At 46.7% G+C, this 21,984-nt stretch overlaps 1 protein-coding gene across 3 annotated transcripts in view; it reads left to right on the top strand.

The window, feature by feature from the left end:
• C1H4orf33 (chromosome 1 C4orf33 homolog) overlaps positions 1–21,984 on the top strand; it is a 110,191-nt gene that overhangs the window by 13,098 nt on the left and 75,109 nt on the right. For all 3 annotated transcript variants that reach the window (XM_075615413.1, XM_075615398.1, XM_075615406.1), the window contains exons 2-5: positions 9,833–10,013; positions 15,606–15,666; positions 20,259–20,310; positions 21,580–21,779. In XM_075615413.1, the coding sequence (XP_075471528.1) occupies positions 9,833–10,013; positions 15,606–15,666; positions 20,259–20,310; positions 21,580–21,779 (494 nt within the window). The remainder of the gene's footprint in view (positions 1–9,832; positions 10,014–15,605; positions 15,667–20,258; positions 20,311–21,579; positions 21,780–21,984) is intronic.

Here is a 21,984-nt window from a genome sequence, read left to right as displayed (position 1 = left end):
TTTGAATTAGTTTGTGCCGGTTTGTCCTTATTTGTGTAAATCTGTTTATGTAATTATAAAATCTCTGTAGCACCATTGTACCGCAGTGCGGAATATGTTGGTGCTTTACAAATAAACGATAATACAATTATTATTTTACAGGGACCTGGGAGTGCTAGCCTTTTTGTATGTATGTATGTATGCATGTATGTATGTATGTATGTATGCATACAGGGGTGACCAAAAATATAAAATACTTTGGAGCCTGCGTTTTGTTTGGGGGGCTGGGATAGGGTTGCCAGGTGGTGTTCTCCAAAATTACTGGACACAATGGTGAAGGGTACGATGCGCTTGACGGGCTCGCTCACACACCTCTCTCCATTCTCTGCGCCATGCTGTTATCTCCTCTCCTTGGCCACACCACCTCTGGATTGGCTGCATTACCCAGCAGGATGGAGGATGCTGCCCAGCCCCCTAGCAACAGCCCTGCTCACTCCCTGCTCAGAGAAATCTCGCGCCCACCCCCCCCCCCCCCCAAAACGTTCAGGTCGCTATGTCCAGAGAGGTAATATCGGACACATACATGTCCAATATTACCTAATTTTTTACTGGACAAAGTGTTCAAATACCGGACAGTCTGGTTCAATACAGGACACCTGGCAACACTAGGTGGTGAAGGGCGCGTTCTGACTGCCCCTCCCCACACGTCGAGTCTGTCCCTGTGTGTGTATCTGTAATACACTGACACACTCTCACACACACTGAAAGAGATACAGATACTTTCCCACATCTCCGCTATGGGCTCTGACTAGCTCTACCCCTTCCGACTAACTCCGTCCCTCTACCTCATGCTCTTATCCCCCCACTCTCCTCACTAAAACACACACAGTCCCACTCACATACTCCAGCCCTTTCTAACGGCGCTGGCCAACTAAACTGGTTCCCAGCTTAAAACATGCCCTATCATATGCACAGCATATGAAAAGTCTTAGGTACATGAATATATTACTTGGCTCTTGGTCTGTTACTGTTTGGCCTCCAGTTAATTCCCTCTGGACCCAGCGAGAGTTCAGAGAATCCTTTTTCTCTGTAGTTGCAATGATAAGTGTAAGGGGGTCACTCCCGGTTTCCCTGATGTCCCTTTGCCCCCTGCCTTACCCCTGTTGCCGTGGGGGAAGGGGACGGCGACTTCTCCCGGTGGGCGCCGCCATCTTGGTTGTGGCGCGAGGTTCACGCAATGCGCAGAGGTTGGCAAGGGTAGTGGTGGCCATTACAAGTGTGCAGGAGCTCTGGGAAGTTGCGCAGGTGCCGTTAAGCGTAGCGGCGGCCATTACAGCTTCGCACATGCGCAGTAGAGATCGCGGTCGCCATAGGAAAGAGGTCCTGAGTGGACTACATCTCCCAGCAGCCTCTGGGGAATGCCCTATGATCCCTGTCACCTGCAGCCAGCCAGCCACTGAGACTTGCAGATTCTCTGCAGCAGGGGATTTGATACAATGTTGTGAAGCACATGAGTCAGTCAGACTGAGGATACAGAGGGGGAAAGAAGGGGGGCAGAGAGCTGCGAGCTTCTGCCCTAGGCCAGAAATCCCCAGGCTAGAGCTGAGGCTCTGACTCCCCACTCGTGAGGGTGGGTGGTCACAGGGACAGGCCGTAGGATAGGGACCTGTCACATTAGAGAAGGAGCTCTGTGTGTAGGGAGGCAAGTAGCCCCTACATTAGGCCCTATACCCCAGGCCCAGTTAGGCCCTGAGTCATTGAAAGGTTGGAGCTGCGACAGGGACATGCCCTAGATAGGGAACGGATCCCCTCAGCAGTCGGGTGTGTTATAAGATAGTCAGGGACACAGCTGTGTGCACGTGGCCTGGCAAGTTTGGTCTGGGAACAGACCTCTTCAGGAAAGAGACAGTCTTCACGGTGAGAGCGTCTGGCGGGACATCACCCCACGCAGAGGCAGGTTTCATCGCAGGATCAGCGGATCCTTTGTGAAGAATCATCATACCGAGTGTGGACACACTCGGCAGGTACTGTCACCAAGTGCACCACCATTACCAGTACCACACAGGCACTGACCACGCCTAAGGTTGCATAACTCTTGGGACTCAGGGAATAATGTGTGTGGGGTACAAGGCCCTGCGAGGTGCGTGGCTAGTTGTGTCTTCGGTGGGTGGAGTGATAAGATATTATCATAGAGTTATAAGTCAGTACATTAGAGTGTTAAAAGATATGTTATGTTCAGTAAAGCCCTTTGCTATTTCACATCCAGTGTATTTGTTCATTTGTATGTGTCCTGCGAGGAACAACTCCCGCTCTGCTGGGAGCCATCGCAGGTGGAGGCGCTGCACCATATAGTAGTAGTAAGAGTAATTCACCCCAGGTTCCCCGTGGCGGAAGCTCAGCCCTCCTGGTTGCCAAACGGGTACAGCACCACACTGATAAGTAGTCAGATACACCTACCCACCTCAATCTCACTTAGGGTGTGGGTAAGAGGGTTACATAAGCATAGAAGATCACTGCTTCAGTGCAGTCTCCCGTCCTTCCTTCTTCCTGGGATTAAGACCCAGTCCCAGCAGACTTCGCAACCACCGTCCAGCGGGACTAAGGAACTTCGCCAGCCTCTTCTTAAGCTGGGGAGCACTTTCTCTCTTTCCTCTTGGGAAAAGCAGCTGCTCTCAGAATGGCAGCTCTCTGTGTCTGCCTTAAAACAGTTCCTTGTTCATTCAGGAGTCCAGCCTGATTAGCTGCAGCTGAAACTAGTTTCTCTAGGGGAGATTAACTCCCGGTAGGCTGGAAAGCACACTTGCTGCAACACTCCAGCCTATACAGAGACAGTGATTGTATCACAATGCATACATACATACGGAATGTCCACAGCTCTCACAAAAGGGATGAATCAAAAGGTATACATTTATTTCATCTAGCAAATACAAAAACTAAAATATGGGTGACGTTTCAGACCTAACAGTCCTTCCTCAATTTGAGAACGGACCGTTCGGTCTGAGAAGTCACCCCTATTTTAGTTTTTGTATTTGCTAGATGAAATAAATGTATACCTTTTGATACATCACCTTTGTGAGAGCTGTGGACATTCCTTTGCTGGATTCTGTTACTGTCCTACTGCATGCACCCAGCTGGAAGCTAAGTATTATTTTTTTTACATTCTCCTATTTTGGGTGCCCTGGCGATATAGATCTCTCTCTCTTTCTCTCTCTCTCTCTCTCTCTCTCTCTCTCTCTCTCTCTCTCTCTCCTATTTTAATAATAAGTAATACATTTCATGATTTTCTAGTGCGCTGTTCAGTGCTCTGCATCTCACAATAAAATGTTCAAAGAACGTGATCCATGAAACTGGTTGAATTTTGTGCTAAAGTTGAATACTGTATGTGGACCTTTTCTGGATCTTTTACTTTTTGCATTTGAATGCTTGTATCTCAAGCACAAAAAATAAAATATTATGTCACTTGATATTGCTAGGTTGTAACACTCTGTGAAAGTCACTGTAGCTCTCAGCTCTTGGTAAAATGAAATGCAGTGTTCCTTGTTCACACATTTCTTGCTACTATATGTGTGAAGCAACCTCAAAGATAACGGCAACAACTATCTCCAGATAGCAGCAACTACTCATCAGTTTTTAGTATGCATTCTGATTTGCAGCTTACACAGACTGATTACAGCTGGAACAAACTGAGTTTCTGTTAAAGATGCAAAAATCTCTGCAGCCGGGAGCAGAATGAATGAGCCCGCTCCCAGCTGTGCTTAAGTTCCTTTCGCTCCTCACCCTGGCCAGAGACCAGCCCCAGTGGTGAGGGAGGCCTTGCACCCCAGTCATGGCCGCCCATCAACCTTGGCGGCTAGAGGGGCTGCTGGAACAAAGCAGTCAATTTTTTTTTAAAATAATAAAGTGTATTTGGTTGTGATCCTATCCTTTCTTGTGAAATCTTGCAATATTCCTTTCTTTAGAAAAAAATAAATGTTTTTGTATGGACTCCTGAACATCCATCTCTTGGGGTTTGTCTTTTAATTAGTTTTGTGTATGGTAGTCCTGATCACTACAATTGTCTAGTTGCTGCTGCGCCCCTAGCAAAAGCAATATGCGCTGTATAGGTTGTCATTTAATAAAAAAAAAATTCTCCGTTTGTCTTTTGGACCTTAAAATGTCAAGCTATCAAACATATATGAAAACATAATTAATCATAGAAAATGTATTCGAATGCCCTTTAATCTCAGGATATGTCCCTCTGTCTTAACTAAATACTATTTTTAGTAGGTATTGAAAGCATAAGGGAAAAATGAATCCAGAGATTCATTGTTTTAGTAAGCCACTTAAATAATTAACTCTTTTTAAATGCTAGACACTACATTACCCCTACAACAAGAGGTAGTACTGGGCCCCAAAGACACATCAGTCTGGAACACATACATAATCCATCACTGATACAGTCCCTCTAGTTGTTTTCTGCATGGTGTATACATCTAAACCACAAGCGCAGCTCTTATACAAGAGCAGGAAGATTACACATATTTTCAAATAAATGGGGAAAAAAATATGTTGTGGGTGACTTTTTCCATTTGTCAGATGCCCCACAATCAAACAAGTTCTATTGTCCTTTCTAGCACATGTAATAGGTCTGCGGCCGACCTCTATTCACTGTTATGTAGTGTTTGCTTCATCCACTACCACAGCAGAGATAACTGCTCTAAAATTGTTCATTTTAACTACCCATTAACTTGGTAATCGTTTTTTACTGCAAATAAAAATACCACTTATGAGCACATTCACATGTCTCCGACAGATCCGCAAACCTGCCCTTTCCTATAAACTCCCAGGATTTAAAAATGTTGATAAAAACAACCAAGAAACAAGATACTTTTTAAAGCATCATTCACCTTAGTTTGATCCTTTTTAAACACTGTTACGTTTGCGTACGTCAGTTTTTGTACTGTCTGGGAGACAGACCCGGTAGGCAGAGATGGGAAGTTTAGACCGACCTGTACTTGGGATCTAGATCCTGAATCAGTAATAATAGTGGCATCCCTGAAGGATGCAGTGACTGAGTAGAGGTCACAATACCACCAAGATTGAGGCAGAATGATCATGGTCACAGTTTTGGGGTCAGGTCTGGAGAGAGGCAAAATGGTAATGGTCACAGTTATGGGGTGAGGGCTGGAGAGAGGCAGAGAAATCCTGAGGCAAGCGAAACAGCAACCAGAGGTTCCAACAGGAGACAAGGTAGGGAGTACCTTGCAGAGGCAAAGAGAGAGGGAAATGGAAGCCTTATAAAGGGAGAAGGCAGGTGTGTGCAATCCAGAGGCTGACTTCCTGCCTCAGCGGCCATGTTGGTAAAGACACCGAAGTCAGAAGGTATCCATGTTGGAGATAGTTTCAGTATCCCCCCCTTTTAGGGGCAGACTCGGAATGCCTAGGGGCCAGCTTGGCAGGAAAAGCCTGATGGAAGATCTTGACCAAGGTAGGAGCGTGGACATCGGATGCCTTGACCCAACTCCTCTCTTCATGGTCGTACCCATTCCAGTCGACCAGGTACTGGAGGGGCCTTCTAGAGATACAGGAGTCCATGATCTTCTGGAAGACATACTCCGGTTGACCATCCATGGAAATTGGTGCGGGAGGGAGTAGAGTCCTGGAAAAACGGTTCCGGATGGCAGGTTTCAGCAAAAAGACATGGATGGTGGAGGAAATCTTAAGCGGTGGGAGAAGTTTAAGCTGGAAGGCCACTTCATTCATCTTTGGGGAAATCCTGTAAGGACCGATAAAGCACAGTACTAATTTTGTGGCAGGCTGGCGTAGACGGATATTACACGTTGTGAGTCAGATCTCATGCTCAACTTGGTATTCAGGTGAAGGCCTGTCACAGGAGACAAGGCAGTGTATACCTTTTTAACTGGGATCATTCACTGAGCAAAACAAGGTAATTAAATAAATTGTAATTTATTTGCACAAATTAGCTTACACACTATGATACACAAAATACAGACAAAAACACACTTACTGGGGGCTGAAAACTAGACTCTCCTAGGTGCAGGGAACCCTAAATAAGAGTTTTACCCTGAGCGGGACTTAGCCCGGAATCTCCTGGTTCCCAAATCTGCACACACGCCACCGCTCCCTTCTCTTCTGAGAACTTGGACTTTTCTTGACTGCGATTATGCCGAAATCGGCATCAAATCCCAGCCCTGACCGCTACGTTCATTTTTGAGAACTTGGTTTGGCAGGCTTTCCTGGCTTGAAATCAAAGCCGGTTGCTCTGCTATTCGCGCAAGAGCAACTTTGAAAAGCCCAACCGCGCTCTTTCTACTGGGAATCTCAAATCTCATTGGCTTAGATGATTCTTATAGTATTCTGAGTATCATTCATGAAACTCAGATGCCAATCATCGCGTGGGAACCTCAGTAGCCTATCAGAGCCAAGCTGGTCTGAAAAGCCGACTCGGCGAGAAATATGAAATTGCAAAGGGGCATGCACAAGTTTGCCACCTCCGTTCCTGGCTGTCTCAGTGCCACACACTGGGTCAGGCTCCACTAGGCCTGGCAGAACAAATGGCAGCCCGGGCAACTGCCATTGTCCTCCAGACCTTGGTATTTAAGCCCTTCCCTGCTACCCAAATGTCTTTCACACCTTTGGCATCTCTGGCTACTTTCAACTTAGTTGTCCAGCAGACTTACTGGCACCTATGGGTTAGCCCTGGCTGTCTGTTTAAACATCGGTTCCGAATGTCCCAACGGCTACAGTACACAACAGTACATTACAATGTATTAATAAACCATACTTTAATACATCCCTAAGTCCCTGGGTATGGGCAATAGAATAGAAAGCTGTACTTTTATTTCTATGAGCCTTTATTCCCCACACACTATCTATTGGACTTAGCTTGGACTATGAGAGCCCCATCACAACCTCATCTACGTTTGGAGCACCCATGAACCCAATACAGGTTCTGGGCTACTGGGGCATTATCTGGGGTACACCCTTAACCTAGGAATTCCCTCAGTTACAGGGACACCTTTCATCCCTGTGCCCCATTTACCTTTCTGGGCTATGCTGAATCAGGGAACCCTAGCGGAGAGTTGCACAAGCGTTTTCAAGGGGAGATATTGCCAGGACAATGTGCCTACATGTATCCGAGAATCAGGCATTTCTCTGCCACCATGCGAAGGGCCACCTGTATGCCCTTCGAGAGACCCTGCAGGTTGTCGGCCCTGGTATCTGCTGTAGAGGAACCAGTGAAAGGTGAACTTAACTCAATCAGGAGCCGTAAATATGCTTTTATGCTGCTGGAAGGCAACTTTAGCTTGGGGTCACAATAAAAAGAAAGGGGTATCTGGGAGGGATTTAGGAGCAGGACTAGATGTGCTGAATTGACCACAAAGGGTCTGCAGCAAACAGGCGATAGTGTCTAGCTTCCGGTTCAATGTAGCTAACTGATTATCATGAATCCCAAGGAGTTGATCAATTGGACAGTCCAAAGAATGATGGCTCCTCCACCTGCTTTTTACTGAAGATATCCAGAAAAACCAGGTGGGTGGAAGGAAGGTCCCAAAATGCCTATGCTTCAGAGCAATGAGGGTTCCCCCATGAGCCTGGACTTACCAAGCTATTGGACATACAGGATGGAGCCCAAGCCGTTACATGACCCAAAGTCGATCTGTGAGCCCGCAGCCATGGGAGTTTTGGGATGAAATCAGTTGACAGACAATGAGTGACATCCAGCTGCAAAGACTTGTAGCTGTGAGCAGAGAGATCTCCTGAGGGATAATGTTAGAACCCAGTGGTTTGCATCCAGGGTCACAATGGATATGGGCAAGGACTTCTTCTTGAGTGGAATACCAGCTCGAATGTCGTAGGCCTGATCCACAAACGAGCCTGTGGCATGCGAGTCCACGAGTGCCAAAGTTGACGTGGAGCACCCCTGCATGGAGAGACAGATGGGTAACATCAGTCGGCAAAAGGAAGGAGCAATTAAATTTAATGTGCCCAGAGCAGTTCCTCCAACCTTCTCTAGGCATTGGCATCTTCCCTGTTTCTTCCCCCTGTAGCCAGGGAGGTGGGGGGTTAGGAGCCAGCATAACGTTCAGGGTTGGGGATAGTTGGTTCTTTGAGAACTACCGGAATCGATGTAGCCACTGACGCCGGAGGTGCAGGGGCCGAAGATGAACCAGCAGGGGATGTGGAGAAAACATGGGCACAGAGGGTTTTCAAGGTGTAGGTGATGGAGTCTCTGGAGGGACACTGCCTTCTCCACCTCTGCGGGGTCCCTTGTGTGGCCTGTGCAATGTGTTACGTTTGCGTACATCATTTTGTACTGTCTGGGAGACAAACCCGCTAGGCAGAGGTGGGGAGTTTAGACCAGGGGTCTCCAAACTCAGTCCTCGAGGGCCACCAACAGGCCAGGTTTTATAGATATCCCTGCTTTAGCACAGGTGGTTCAATCAGTGGCTCAGTCTTCAAATGAGCCACTGATTGAGCCACCTGTGCTGAAGCAAAGATATCCTGAAAAGCTGGCCTGTTGCTGGCCCTTGAGGGCTGTTTGTAGACCCCTGATTTAAACCAACCCGTACCTGGAATCTAGATCCAGAATCAGTAAGAATAGTGGGGTTGGCTTCTGGTGTTAGGGCAAGATGCAGTGGCTGAGTAGAAGTCACAATACCGAGGTCGAGGCAGAATGGTCTTGGTCACAGTTCCGGGATCAGGGATTTAGAGAGGCAGAATTGTTTTTGTAACAGTTCTGGGGTCAGGGATGAAGAGAGGCAGAGAAGTCCAGAGGCAATCAAAACAGGATCCACAGGTTCCAACAGCAGACAAGGCAGGGAGTATTTTACACAGGTGGGGAATGGAAGCCTTATAAAGTGAGATGACAGGTGTGAGAAATCCAGCTCAAACAGAGACTGACTTCCTGTTGGAATTTCAGGGTGGGGGGGGGGGGGGGTAGGCTTCACCCACACAGATAACATTCCTAGCTGTTCTGTTTGAAAGTAAAACATGTGTTGGCTTAATCCATTGACACATCGCCCAAAGAAGAGATCACTGTATCTCAAAAGCTCACACAAATAAAAGCATTTTGTTAGCCACAGAACAGTATCGACTATTTGTTTTTGATGATAGATAAATGTAGAGAGTGGCTGCAAAATCTTTTTTTTTTTTAAGTTGCTCTATGTTTGCATATGTAATTCTTAGTAGCAATAAAAATCCGGCGTTTTCCTTGCATGCAATAACACACTTACTTTACCAGACAAACTTGCACTCATCACAGTTTAATGACTAGGCCACATTTACAAACTTGGCAGCTAAAAAGCTTTAGCTGCCCAACAAGCTTATGTTCAAGAATATCTATTAACTGTACTGTCTGTTATACATTGATGGGATTTTCTACAAAAACAAATAATTTTATCCAACTGGGTAAATAAGCATTTCAGAAGTTGGTTGGACACAAAATAATAATATCACAGGTGAACCTTATTTAACCTGATCACACTGTTGTTTTAGCCCACTGTCGTGACATCTTGCATATACAGTCATAATCTGAACCAAAACAAAATTGATTGTACGTACATACTTACTCAACTTCTCAATGTTCATGCCATGCAAGGAGCCACCTTTATCATTTGGTGCCACTCCATAAAACATCGTCGCCAGAAGATGCCTTCAGGCCCATTCATTTGAATGAGCTGAACAGTATACTCCTGGGCCAGAAGGTGTCTTGTGGAGTAGCACAACATTGTAACTACAACCTAATCTATACAGTGACAGTGTATCACACTGGTAAGCTGTGCTATAAGGGTACTTCTAATGCAACAAATAGAAAATGGACACGTTGATACTGACCATTTGTTGTTTTTAGATGGAATTTAGAATTGAGCATCAGTGGAACAGTGCACCTGTAGCACACGAGCCAGTGACAATCTGGCTCAAGTCTGTGGATGGAGGGCTGCGAATGGATGTGAGTGCTCCATTTTTTAATGACCCTCCTGCACCCCCTGGCGCTGCTGGCCAGCCGTTATCTGGACTTTGGGACTATGAAGGTTGGTATGAGATTTTTCTCACGGTTTACATAAACTAACAAAGTTTTGACCATGTAGTGCACTGTTTCATATGTTAATCCACACATTGGAATGCCTCAAAATATCTGGTAAAACATTGTATTAAAATCAAACTATTGGTATAAATGTTAATGCATAGAAACTAGGACTATTGTGTTTATTAGAGACGTGACATACTGTATTCCCAAATTATTATTATTTTTAAATCATTGCAATTTTCTGAAATATTTTGCCAAGCCTTCTAGGAAACTATTTGCTTCTTATAGGTCTGGTTTTCCAAACAGCGTTGCTCATTTTGAACATTTTCTTGATCTCTTTTGGCTAAACATACCATCCCTCCATTTTGGTCATTTAAGGTTTGAGACATCACCTATGTTGTACTTCCTCGGTTGTTTTTAGAATCTTGTCACTTACACTAAATATTGTTTATGCCTTGCAATCTGTTTCCATATTCACAATGCAGAGCCAATAACCAAGTCCGGCTGGCGAGTGTTAAAAGACAAAATGGTTCTATCTAAATACTATAGGTTACTCGCTCTGCTGTATCCTAACCCAGTGTTGTCTATAAAGCTTTAAATATATTCTGCTAATGTGCAGCTTCTACATGACAACATAGATTAAACCCGTTCTTTATGGATCACAGGTTGAGGTACTCCGGTATATAGCAATAATAAGAAACAACTACTACACTGATTGTTGACCTCACGCATGTTTAAAAGTTGGATATGATGTACTGTATTGTATACCTCCCACACATACCTCTCTATTATTGTGCTTTATCGTTTGAACACAAATCAGGCCGTTCTGAAATGACTTGTTCGAGGATATCTGTACTTGTTTATGTGACCGCATGATCTCACTTACAGATCAACCAGCACTTTATAGAAGCTGTGTCCTCCATAAGCCAATGAGTTTAACACGTATAATGCTAGTATCTTTCCCCTGAGTATTCTTGTTTGTTCAATTGGTTTGTTTTGTGTGTTAAAAAAAAAAATCTTTGTTTCTCTGTGAGTCTCTAGGATTTTAGTTTTCCATGACAACCTCAGACTGCACTGGGCTTTGGGCAGGCATCCATTTTGACCTCCCGGTTACTTGATGTCTTCTATATCGGGTCATTTTCGGATGATTTAAGCAGAAAACGACCCTATCGGCCGCTTCATTGGATATAGAAATAAGCCCCTTTAATATGTCAACTGCTCACATCGCTTGCATCTCGAAGCATCAGATTTTAAAAATAAAAACACCCCCTGAAAGCATCCAAACACACACACACATAATGTATGCAAAAGCTGCTGCTTTATTGTCAAACAAAAAGCATTCTCAACTGTTAGTAGTGTTGTACTGTATACACCTTACCTCATCACAGCACGTGAGGGAAACCTATTTTAGCTATGCGTAGGGAAAAGCGTGCAGGATCCTGCACATTGTACTCTCAATGTTTTTTCCAAAGCTACATAAGTCATTTTAGTTGGTTCTGGGTTTCCAGAGAGTGAACCACTATAAGAGGATTGTTTATGAAACTGTGATTGTGCCCAATCCGAGCTATCACTGCTTAATGAATAACCCCGGTAGTATCATTTTTAATATCATATAAGCTGTAAAAAATGATTACACATTTCCACATGATTAAATTCAGTTGGGTTGCCTGGTTGCACACTACAAAACGTAAATGACTGTGTGGTAAATATCTGTCTAACATAAAAAGTTAAAAGCTTGTGTCTGTAAAAAGCACTGCACAGGATCATCTTGTAGCAGTTAATGTCCTGTTTGCATAAAAATCCATTAAGCCATGTTCCCCTAAAAGTGCCAAAAAACTAATGATATTTTGGGCCAACTCGCATTATATTACCTCATTATGTTACATGTAAAGAAATGAGCCAATGCTATTTTTGAATCTATATTCTGAACATGTTTAATATGAAGATTCTGCACACAATTAGGTCTGCAAAATGGCACTAACCTAACATTACTCTTGTTCTTTGTGTCTGAGAGAATGCGCTTTCACTCAGTTCTTTATATGTAACTAGCTGAGAGCCCCGGCGTTGCCCGGGATGTTTGTGGTGTGGGTGTGGCATTTGGGTGAGGAGTGGTCAACGCGGCCCATGTGCGGTGGTAGTGCTGCTGTGGCTGTACTGATGGTGATTGTATCGGTGTGCTGATTTGGGAGGGTTTGGTGCTGATGTGGGGGTGCGGATGTGGGTGTGCCGATGGGGGAGGTGCAAAGGTGCCGATGTGTGGGTGCTGATGGTGTTGATGGGGGCTGAGAATGGCGGGGAGCCGAGAATGCCAGTGTGCTGGGGGGGCATGGGATAGCGGTGTGCTGATGTGGTGGTGCTGGGGATAGTGTGTGTGTGTGTATACACGTGTGTGTGTGTGTGTGTGTATATACATGTGTGTGTATACACTTGTGTGTGTGTATATACGTGTGTGTATACACGTGTGTGTATACATTATGTGTATGTATACGTGTGTGTGTATACGTGTGTGTGTGTATGTCTACGTGTGTGTGTGTATGTCTCCATGTGTGTGTGTACGTGTCTCCGTGTACATGTGTGTGTGTCTACGTGCGTGTGTGTCTACGTGTGTGTATGTGTCTACGTGTATGTGTCTACGTGTGTGTGTGTGTGTACGTGTGTGTGTGTGTGTGTGTGTGTGTGTGTGTCTACATGTGTGTGTCTACGTGTGCCTGTGTGTATACGTGTGTGAATACGTGTGTGTACACGTGTGTGTTTGTACGTGTGTCTACATGTGTGTGTGTATACGTGTGTCTACGTGTGTGTGTATGCGTGCGCCTACGTGTGTGTGTGTGTACGTGTGTGTGTACGTGTGTATACGTGTGTGTATATACGTGTGTATACATGTGTGTGTAAACGTGTGTGTGTAAACGTGTGTCTGTGTGTGTGTGTGTGTGTGTGTGTGTGTGTAGCTGAGAGACCCGGCGTTGCCCGTGAGTTAAATTTCCCGCTAGGAGGAGGGGGAGAGCGGACGGAAGGAGAGGGAGGGCGGACGGAGAGCGGACGGGAGGGCGGACGGAGAGCGGACGGGAGGGCGGACGGAGAGCGGACGGGAGGAGGAGGAGGGGGGGAGAGCGGACGGGAGGAGGAGGAGGGGGGGAGAGCGGACGGGAGGAGGAGGAGGGGGGGGAGAGCGGACGGGAGGAGGAGGAGGGGGGGAGAGCGGACGGGAGGAGGAGGAGGGCGGGAGAGCGGACGGGAGGAGGAGGAGGGGGGGAGAGCGGACGGGAGGAGGAGGAGGGGGGGAGAGCGGACGGGAGGAGGAGGAGGGGGGGAGAGCGGACGGGAGGAGGAGGGGGGGGGGAGAGCGGACGGGAGGAGGAGGAGGGGGGGGGAGAGCGGACGGGAGGAGGAGGGGGGGGGAGAGCGGACGGGAGGAGGAGGGGGGGGGAGAGCGGACGGGAGGAGGAGGGGGGGGGGAGAGCGGACGGGAGGAGGAGGGGGGGGGAGAGCGGACGGGAGGAGGAGGGGGGGGGAGAGCGGACGGGAGGAGGAGGGGGGGAGAGCGGGCGGGAGGAGGGGGGGAGAGCGGACGGGAGGAGGAGGGGGGGGAGGGGAGAGCGGACGGGAGGAGGAGGGGGGGAGAGCGGGCGGGAGGAGGGGGGGGGAGAGCGGACGGGAGGAGGAGGGGGGGGAGGGGAGAGCGGACGGGAGGAGGAGGGGGGGAGGAGAGCGGACGGGAGGAGGAGGGGGGGGAGAGAGCGGACGGGAGGAGGAGGGGGGGGAGAGAGCGGACGGGAGGAGGAGGGGGGGAGAGAGCGGACGGGAGGAGGAGGGGGGGGGGAGAGAGCGGACGGGAGGAGGAGGGGGGGAGGAGGAGGGGGGGGGAGAGAACGGACGGGAAGAGGAGGGGGGGGGAGAGAGCGGACGGGAGGAGGAGGGGGTGAGAAGGAGGGGGGGAGAGAGCGGACGGGAGGAGGTGTGGGGGAGAGCGGACGGGAGGAGGAGGGGGGGGAGAGAGCGGACGGGAGGAGGGGGGGGAGAGCGGACGGGAGGAGGAGGGGGGGGAGAGCGGACGGGAGGAGGAGGGGGGGAGAGCGGACGGGAGGAGGAGGGGGGGAGGAGGAGGGGGGGAGGAGGGGGGGGAGAGTGGACAGGAGGGGGGTGGGTTGGTTAAAATTTCCGGCTCTCTCCTCTCCACTCCCCCTGTATGTTTCTCCGCTCCCCCCCTCTCTCTCCCCTCCTGCCCCCCCCATGTGACACAGACACACACACACAGTGACACACACAGTGAGAGACACACACACAGTGTCACACACACACACACACACACACACACACACACACACACACACACACACACACACACACACACACACACACACACACACAGTGAGAGACACACACAGTGTCACACACACACAGTGAGACACACACACACACACAGTGACACACACACAGTGACACACACACACACACACAGTGACACACACACACACACACACACACGTCACCTCTCCTTCGGGGCGCCGCCATCTTAGGTGCCGCGTGTCCCCCCGCCGGGGAGGGAGGTGAGTGCGGGAGGGAGTAGAGCGGGAGGGAGGTGAGTGAGGGAGTAGAGCGGGAGGGAGGTGAGTGCGGGAGGGAGTGGAGCGGCTTCCGGGCGCCTCTTAGGTGCCGCGTGTGCCAACCCCCGCCAGGGAGGGAGTGGAGCGGGAGGGAATGGAGTGGGAGGTGAGTGGAGCGGGAGGTGAGTGGAGCGGCTTCCGGGCGCCTCTTAGGTGCCGCGTGTGCCCCCGCCGGGGAGGGAGGTGAGTGCGGGAGGGAGTGGAGCGGCTTCCGGGCGCCTCTTAGGTGCCGCGTGTGCCAACCCCCGCCAGGGAGGGAGTGGAGCGGGAGGGAATGGAGTGGGAGGTGAGTGGAGCGGGAGGTGAGTGGAGCGGGAGGTGAGTGGAGCGGCTTCCGGGCGCCTCTTAGGTGGGCGCGTGTCCCCCCGCCGGGGAGGGACTGGGAGGGAATGGAGTGGGAGGTGAGTGGAGCGGGAGGGAATGGAGTGAGAGGGAGGTGAGTGGAGCGGGAGGGAGTGGAGCGGCTTCCGGGCGCCTCTTAGGTGGGCGCGTGTCCCCCCGCCGGGGAGGGACTGGGAGGGAATGGAGTGGGAGGTGAGTGGAGCGGGAGGGAATGGAGTGAGAGGGAGGTGAGTGGAGCGGGAGGGAATGGAGTGGGAGGGAGGTGAGTGTGATGGGGGGGGGGGAGAGGACAGAGAGGTGTGTGTGTGCGTGTGTGCGTGCGTGCGTGCGTGCGTGCGTGCGTGCGTGCGTGCGTGTGTGACACTGTGTGTTTTTTTTTTTTTTTTTTTTGTGGACCTTTGGCCCGTCACTCCGCCTCAGGCCAATGCGAGGTGTGGGGGGCGGGCCAAGGGGGTGGTGTGAGTGTGTGAGGCCAATGAGAGGTGTGCGGGGGCGGGCGGCCCAAGGGACCAATGACATTGCCGCTAGGGACACCGGACATCCAGGCAGGCAGGCAAACATACAGTGCTTTCACTAATATAGTATAAGATTCAGCCAGTAAACATGGTGACTCATGGTGATTGTCGTCTTTGTTTTCTCTTCTGTTTAAGTGGTGGAAGCATTTTTCTTAAATAGCAATACGGAGCAGTATCTGGAAGTTGAAGTGTGTCCGTAAGTACTACTTACTTCTTGTCTTTTATGGCTCTTGTTTTAAAACATGTTTTTGTTAGTTATTATCCATAGTATGGAAATATTAATTGCTGTGCAAGGTAGGGGTTTGATGTACACCTGCTATTTCAGGTTTCTTAAGCACTTCTGATTAGTATAGTTTGCAGCATCTATCTGACCAAGTGCTATTGTAGCAGAAGAGTATATATGTACATATATTATACACAGTGTACGTAAAGGGACAAGAGTGGCAAGTGGAGTATAGGAAAGACTCCTACTGTAACTGGCAAAGAGTGAATGAACTCCATTGACAGTCTTCCTTCTGCTCTTAATGGCTGGTCTCTTAGAACATATCACTACTTGAAGTAACCGGCGGAGAAGTGGGCCGTATTTTAACCAATGCTGCTGTCACTGATATAGATCTTGACTTCCTGAACCTCATTAGTCAGTCCAACAAACCTCCTCTTTTCTGAGGCCTTTTTTTAAACTATATTCTTTCTGTACTGGCCGGTAATGTACAATTCTCCTCTTCTCCAGGCCTTAGGGTCCTATTTATAATACTCTGAAAATGCAGCTTCAGCTTAAAAAAAATGTGGACCTCTTCCTCCTATAAAAAATTGCCATTTTTCGCCTATTTCAATAACAATTATGTTGGGACAATGTTTGAGAGAAGAAGCAGCGGAGAAATAGGCAAAGCAGAAAAACAAATCAGATCCATGTACAGAGTGGCTTGCATTTATTTCCATCCTTACTATTGAAAATGCAAGGTGTATATTGAATTATAACAAATGCAACGTATTAACCTCTTGGTCATAGTTGCTATGAAGGCATGCATCAAGGAGTTATCTTCCACCTCTCCCGGCGGCCCTGACCTCCCACCCTGGGACACATGCCCCATCAACTACCCACATTATTCCCAACTCAATACCCCTAAGAAAAAACTAACTGTATGTTGGAGATGGGAGGGGTTAATCCCTTGTATGCCGTAGTGCAGGGGTAGGCAACCTGCGGCTCATGAGCTGGATGCGGTTCTTTCAGCACCTACATGCGGCTCTCCTCCGTCCGCAATTTGCCGCTCTCCAGATGCTGCCTCTCTCCCTCACTGTGCTGCCGATGGCTGGGGGGGGGGGAGGAGGGGGAAAGGAGGGTGTGTCCCGGCTGGTTGTGGACAGGCCTCTTGTTGCTGCTGGGCATTTCTCCAGCTGCTGGCCTACCACCTATACCCTCCCACACCGGGGCTCTCTGTGACGACGGCATGAGAGAGGCCCAGCGTGGGACATTGCAGGAGTTAATGTTAATGCTTATACAGTATATACCTATTACTGTGCGTACAGTGTTTGTTGGGGTGTAATATTCATGTGTTGCAGCTCTCTGAATATTTTGGACAATTTTTTTTAAATTATAAAATGGATCTTCTTCCTTAAAAAGGTTTGAAGACTCCTGCATGGCATAGTGGTTAGTAAGATAAGTAATGGAAGTACCTTACTAGATTTTATGACATGCAATGGGTATATAGTTAGAATGAATTGAGGCATTAGGATTATTGAACGTTTTGTTACCAGGGTGGATATGGCTCAGGCCCCAAACAGGAAAAAAGTTTAACTCTGTACTGTATTGACATTGTTTTTAGTTACATATTGATTTAAAACAACTCATGCATCAAAAAGGCATTTAAAAACTAATTACCAATATAAAAGATACATTCTGTAATAACGATGCAAGAGACTAGAAATAACATCATGTCCCATAATGGTCCCATTTGCGTCAGAGAAATGTACATTTAGTCACTTGCCAAATCAGCATGGTATATGTGATTGTATGTCAAATGTAGGTACAGTATTTTTCAAGGATATGTCTTTACCCCTAATTAAAAACAAATAACTATTATACCTCTATATATACTGATGGCATGGGTGGAGGTGTGGGCCTTCTCCTCTCCTCCATTTGTTGCTGCTAGCCATTTTTGATGCCTCCCTCCCATCTCTTTCCTTTGTGCTTCATACTGTCCATTTCTTTTTCTCGTCTCTCTTTCCAGGTGACTGTCATCTACCGGCCACACACCTCTACTCACTCCCGTTCTATCTTGTCTTCTGACTTTTGAATCGTGGCTCTAATTCTTTTTCTCCTCTGACTATCCTCTTCTTATTGGGGACTTCAACGACCCCTCTTCCATTGGCCTTCATCAATGGACTGCAGCCAGCACCCACAAGGTTGGCCACTATCTGGACCTGTTTTTTTTTTTACAAAAATCTGTTCTCTCTGATTTCTCTATTTTCCCCATTCCTCTCTTTTACCTCATTTTCTGTATCTCAACATCTATCTATCCCTAATTTCTGCAGAAACCTGTGTTGTATTAACATGCCAGGTCTAGACACTTGCACTAATCCCTCTGTTCTCTCTGCTCCTCTAGTGATCTTGTCAAAACTTACAACTCTGCCCTATCTTCCACCCTCCCCTTTCTTGATCTGCATGGCCCTCTTCTACTCTGCCTCTTGCCTCTCGATCCCCCAGACCCTGGCTAAACTGCATGCATGCTCCTGTACTTGCTCCTCTGAGATTTCCTTCATACACGCTGACGTTGTCCACTACAAAGTCCTCCTTTCTTGTTTCAACTCTAACCCCTCAAATGCTAAACAAAGCTTTTTTTTCTTAACTACTCAACACTTCCAAGTCTAATCCATGCCACCTTTTCTCTGTCTTTGACTCTGTCCTTAGACCTCCATTAGTAAACTGTTTTTCTTCCTCTATTTTACCTCAAGACTTTACTGACTTTTCAAGGTTGATTTGATTCATCAAGGCATCCGCTCTGTAGCCTGATCATATTCTACACCTCTGCTTCCTAACGCTCCTCCTGCCTTCCTAATAATTATAATATTTTGTTCTTGAATATAACTGACCGTGTCTGCTGCGCTGCACATAGATTCCAGGAATTCTTTCTCCTCTGTCAGGAGGAAGTGTCTGTTGCTGTCCTCCTCACCCTCTACAACTTGCACTTTTGACCCCTTTCCTTGCCAACTCCTCAAACCTCATGCTTTCACTGTAATCCCTACACTCGCCACATTTTCAGCTCTCCCCTTTGCTGTGGTACCTTTTCCACCTCCTTTAAGCTTGCAACAGTTACTCCTATTCTCAAAAACAACACCCTAGACCCTACCTTTCTCTCTAACTATCACCCTGTCTCTCTCCTGCCCTTTTCCTCTAAACTCCTTGAATGTCTTATAGTCTCTCGCTTCATCTTATTCACTCCTATTCTATCCTAGACCCACTACAATCTGGCTGAAACAGCCCTCCCTAAAATAACTAATGACTGTGATGCTGGCAAAGACCATAGTCATTATACCTTGATTTATATTGCTCAACCTCTCTGCAGCTTTTGATACTGTGAACCATCCTCTTCTCCTTCACATTCTCTATTCTCTTAGTATCTGTAACAAATCTTTATCCTGGATCTCCTCTTACTTCTCCCATTATACTTTCAGTGTCTCCTTAACGAAGAACTCCTTCTTTTGTGGGATGTTCCCCAGGCACACCTCTTCTCAGTCCTCTCTGCAGACTCTCGGGGTGACCTTATCACTTCTTTTGGGTTTAAATACCCCTCTATGCTAACGACACTCAAATTAACTTTTCAATCCCAGACCTTGCACCTGCTGTCCAGACAAAAGTCCTCATACTTCTACCCAAGCCTGGCCCCATTTCCCCCTTCTGCATTAATGTCGGTTGCTCCATCACAAGCACACTGCGTAGGTGTCACAGTTGACCCCTCCCTCACATTCATGCTGTCACTTAAACCTGTCGATTTTTTTTCCCCTCTGTAACATTGCAATGACACGACCTTCCCTTAAGCGTACTTCAAAAACTCTTGAGCTAGGCCCTTATTCTCTCCAATCTTTACTATTGTACTGTACTGTCCGGCTTTCCGGCCTACTTTTATATTGGAAGTGCTGATTCCCATTATGTCCGTGTAAATGGATCGCACTATACAAGTTTAGTACAATTTCAAAGTGCAGGGAAACAGTTTCAGGTCAGGAGAATCCTGCTTGTGCAGCCAACACAACATACTGTAGCCAAACTATTTCTTCAAAGTACAGGTCTCCTCTAAGACAGAGGTGCAAAGTAGATCTCTACTCACAAGCTCATAATGCAATCCTCCATTTAATGTGACAGCCTAGAACAGTGGAAAGACAAAGTTTGAAACATTATCTTTCCACTGTTCTTGAAGAAATTGTCTGACTATACAAATTTAGACATACATAAATATTTTTATACATAATGTGTATTGATGAGCAAAATATTTAAAGAGGGCTAATTTTAGTAAATCTCTATATTTTGTGGTCTCCTTTATCCATAAATGTCACAGAAATCTTGTACAGTATAGAAAGAACTGTTCTAAAAGTTGCAGTCTTCGTTATATACAGTACTTTTAGTCCTGTGAATGGAACCGTGATGTTACAAAGGTTTTGTACATTTCTGCATGTTCTGTGTGCACTGCATGAAAACAACCATACCGTCGTGTCACTTTTCTCAGTGACAGAGATTAAGTGCTTACACTAGAACTGATTGAGTTTATATGCTGCTTTGCGTTTTTCTTTTTGCAGACATGGGCAGCATTTGGTGTTGCTGCTTTCACAACGCAGAAATATATGGAAGGTAAGTGTGGGTAATGGTTGTGCTGAAAACTAAAATCCTGCTGAGCAGCCTAAAATGAGGATCATAAACATTTAACCTAGCAGAAAATCAGATCCTCAGTCAGGCACGGCGGGACTGAAAATGAGCTACCTGCAGAATCCTCCTCCCTCATTTCTCTGATCCTTCCATTTTCAGTGTGTCCCTGCCAAGCAGCCATTTACTAACATGAGTGCTCCAATTAAAGCTGGCATGCTCAGCACAATACAGTTGCCAGCTATAAAACAGGAATGTGGGAGAAGAAGATTAAGGATAATAAAGTTCAGAGAACTTTAGCTCCATCTTTTTTCATCCAATGAATCATTAATGGTGACTTACCAAATGTAGAACTCATTTTAAGACCATGCACTGTACAGCTCTTGGCTTCGTCACAGGATGATTATGCTTAATTGATACTTTGAACAGAGAATGTTTAGTGCATCCTTATAACCCTATAAATAATGAGAACCTCCTATGCATTGGTTGAAAGTTAGTTTAAGGTTGTCTCAGCGAATGCAGGTTACATCTGAAAAATGTTGCCTTGTTCACAAAATGTTAATTTGATTGTTGTAACTCGCCAACGCCCGCCATGTATGCAGCGGTTTCCAGAGATATGACACGAGACATAATAAATGACAGAATAATACAAATAGGGATAAGTGCATAATGCAGAAATCAGAGGACAGGCTTCCCCCGCCCCAAAGAGCTTACAGTCTAAATTTAGTAATACAACAATCTGAACAAGACAATGTGTTGCCATGAATACAGTAGTACTGTTCCTTTCCAAGAGCTGTGTAATGTACAGTGCTTGAGCTGTTATTTAATTTGTATACCTGCTGATGAATTACGTCACAGGAGATAATTGAACATCTGAAAAAAATTATGGATATGCGCAATTTTAAATAAATGGGCCTCTTCCAGTGTTAACGTGTAATATTTCTTTGTCATATTGATTTTTTGTCCTTCATACTCATTGTACTGCGCTGAGGGTATTTTATAAATGAATAATAATGCAGTTCTCTATTTTATGTCTCCGTCCTGCATTGCACTGTGTCTGTGATATTTATAACTGTCTTTTAATTCCCTGGTGTTTCACTTCATTTACACTGTGAGTGATGTTATTACCCAGAATCCCTGGCTGCAGTGGAAGCACTGTATGCTAAGAGATAATGGGGAAAGGCAGGTTTGGGGCCTGTCCCAGACCTGTGAATGTGCTCACAAGTGATGTTTTTATTTGCTCTACTTCATTTACAGGAGTCCCTTCCACTGTCTCTACAAGTGTCCAGAACAGATACCACATGGAACGGTTGTGCACTTCTTCCGTGGGATTATTTCCCTCCTTCTGTGGACAAATTTAATGCTTATGCAATACATGGGTCAGAGCTAGAGAGAACATATGAAGCACTTTATCCTGTTCCGCAACACGCCGTGCAAGAAGGGCACCAACCTGATTTGTAAGCATAAAACTATCGTATGGTTTAGATGTAACTGAGCAACCATATCAAATATTGAAATGGATAGGGGTTTTCTTTTTCTTTAGTATTCTGCGTTTTCAGTATTCACCAACTTTTTTTTTTTTAACTTATATTTTTATTATTTTTTTCACACATTAATGGGAAGGATACAAAAAATAAAAAGGGGGGGACAACCATTTTGTAT

Source organism: Ascaphus truei, chromosome 1 (genome assembly GCF_040206685.1).
Source record: "Ascaphus truei isolate aAscTru1 chromosome 1, aAscTru1.hap1, whole genome shotgun sequence".
In the NCBI taxonomy this organism is placed as follows: Eukaryota; Metazoa; Chordata; class Amphibia; order Anura; family Ascaphidae; genus Ascaphus; species Ascaphus truei.
The sequence above is the reverse complement of the archived record's forward strand: the minus strand, read 5'-3'. Positions and strand labels throughout refer to the sequence as shown.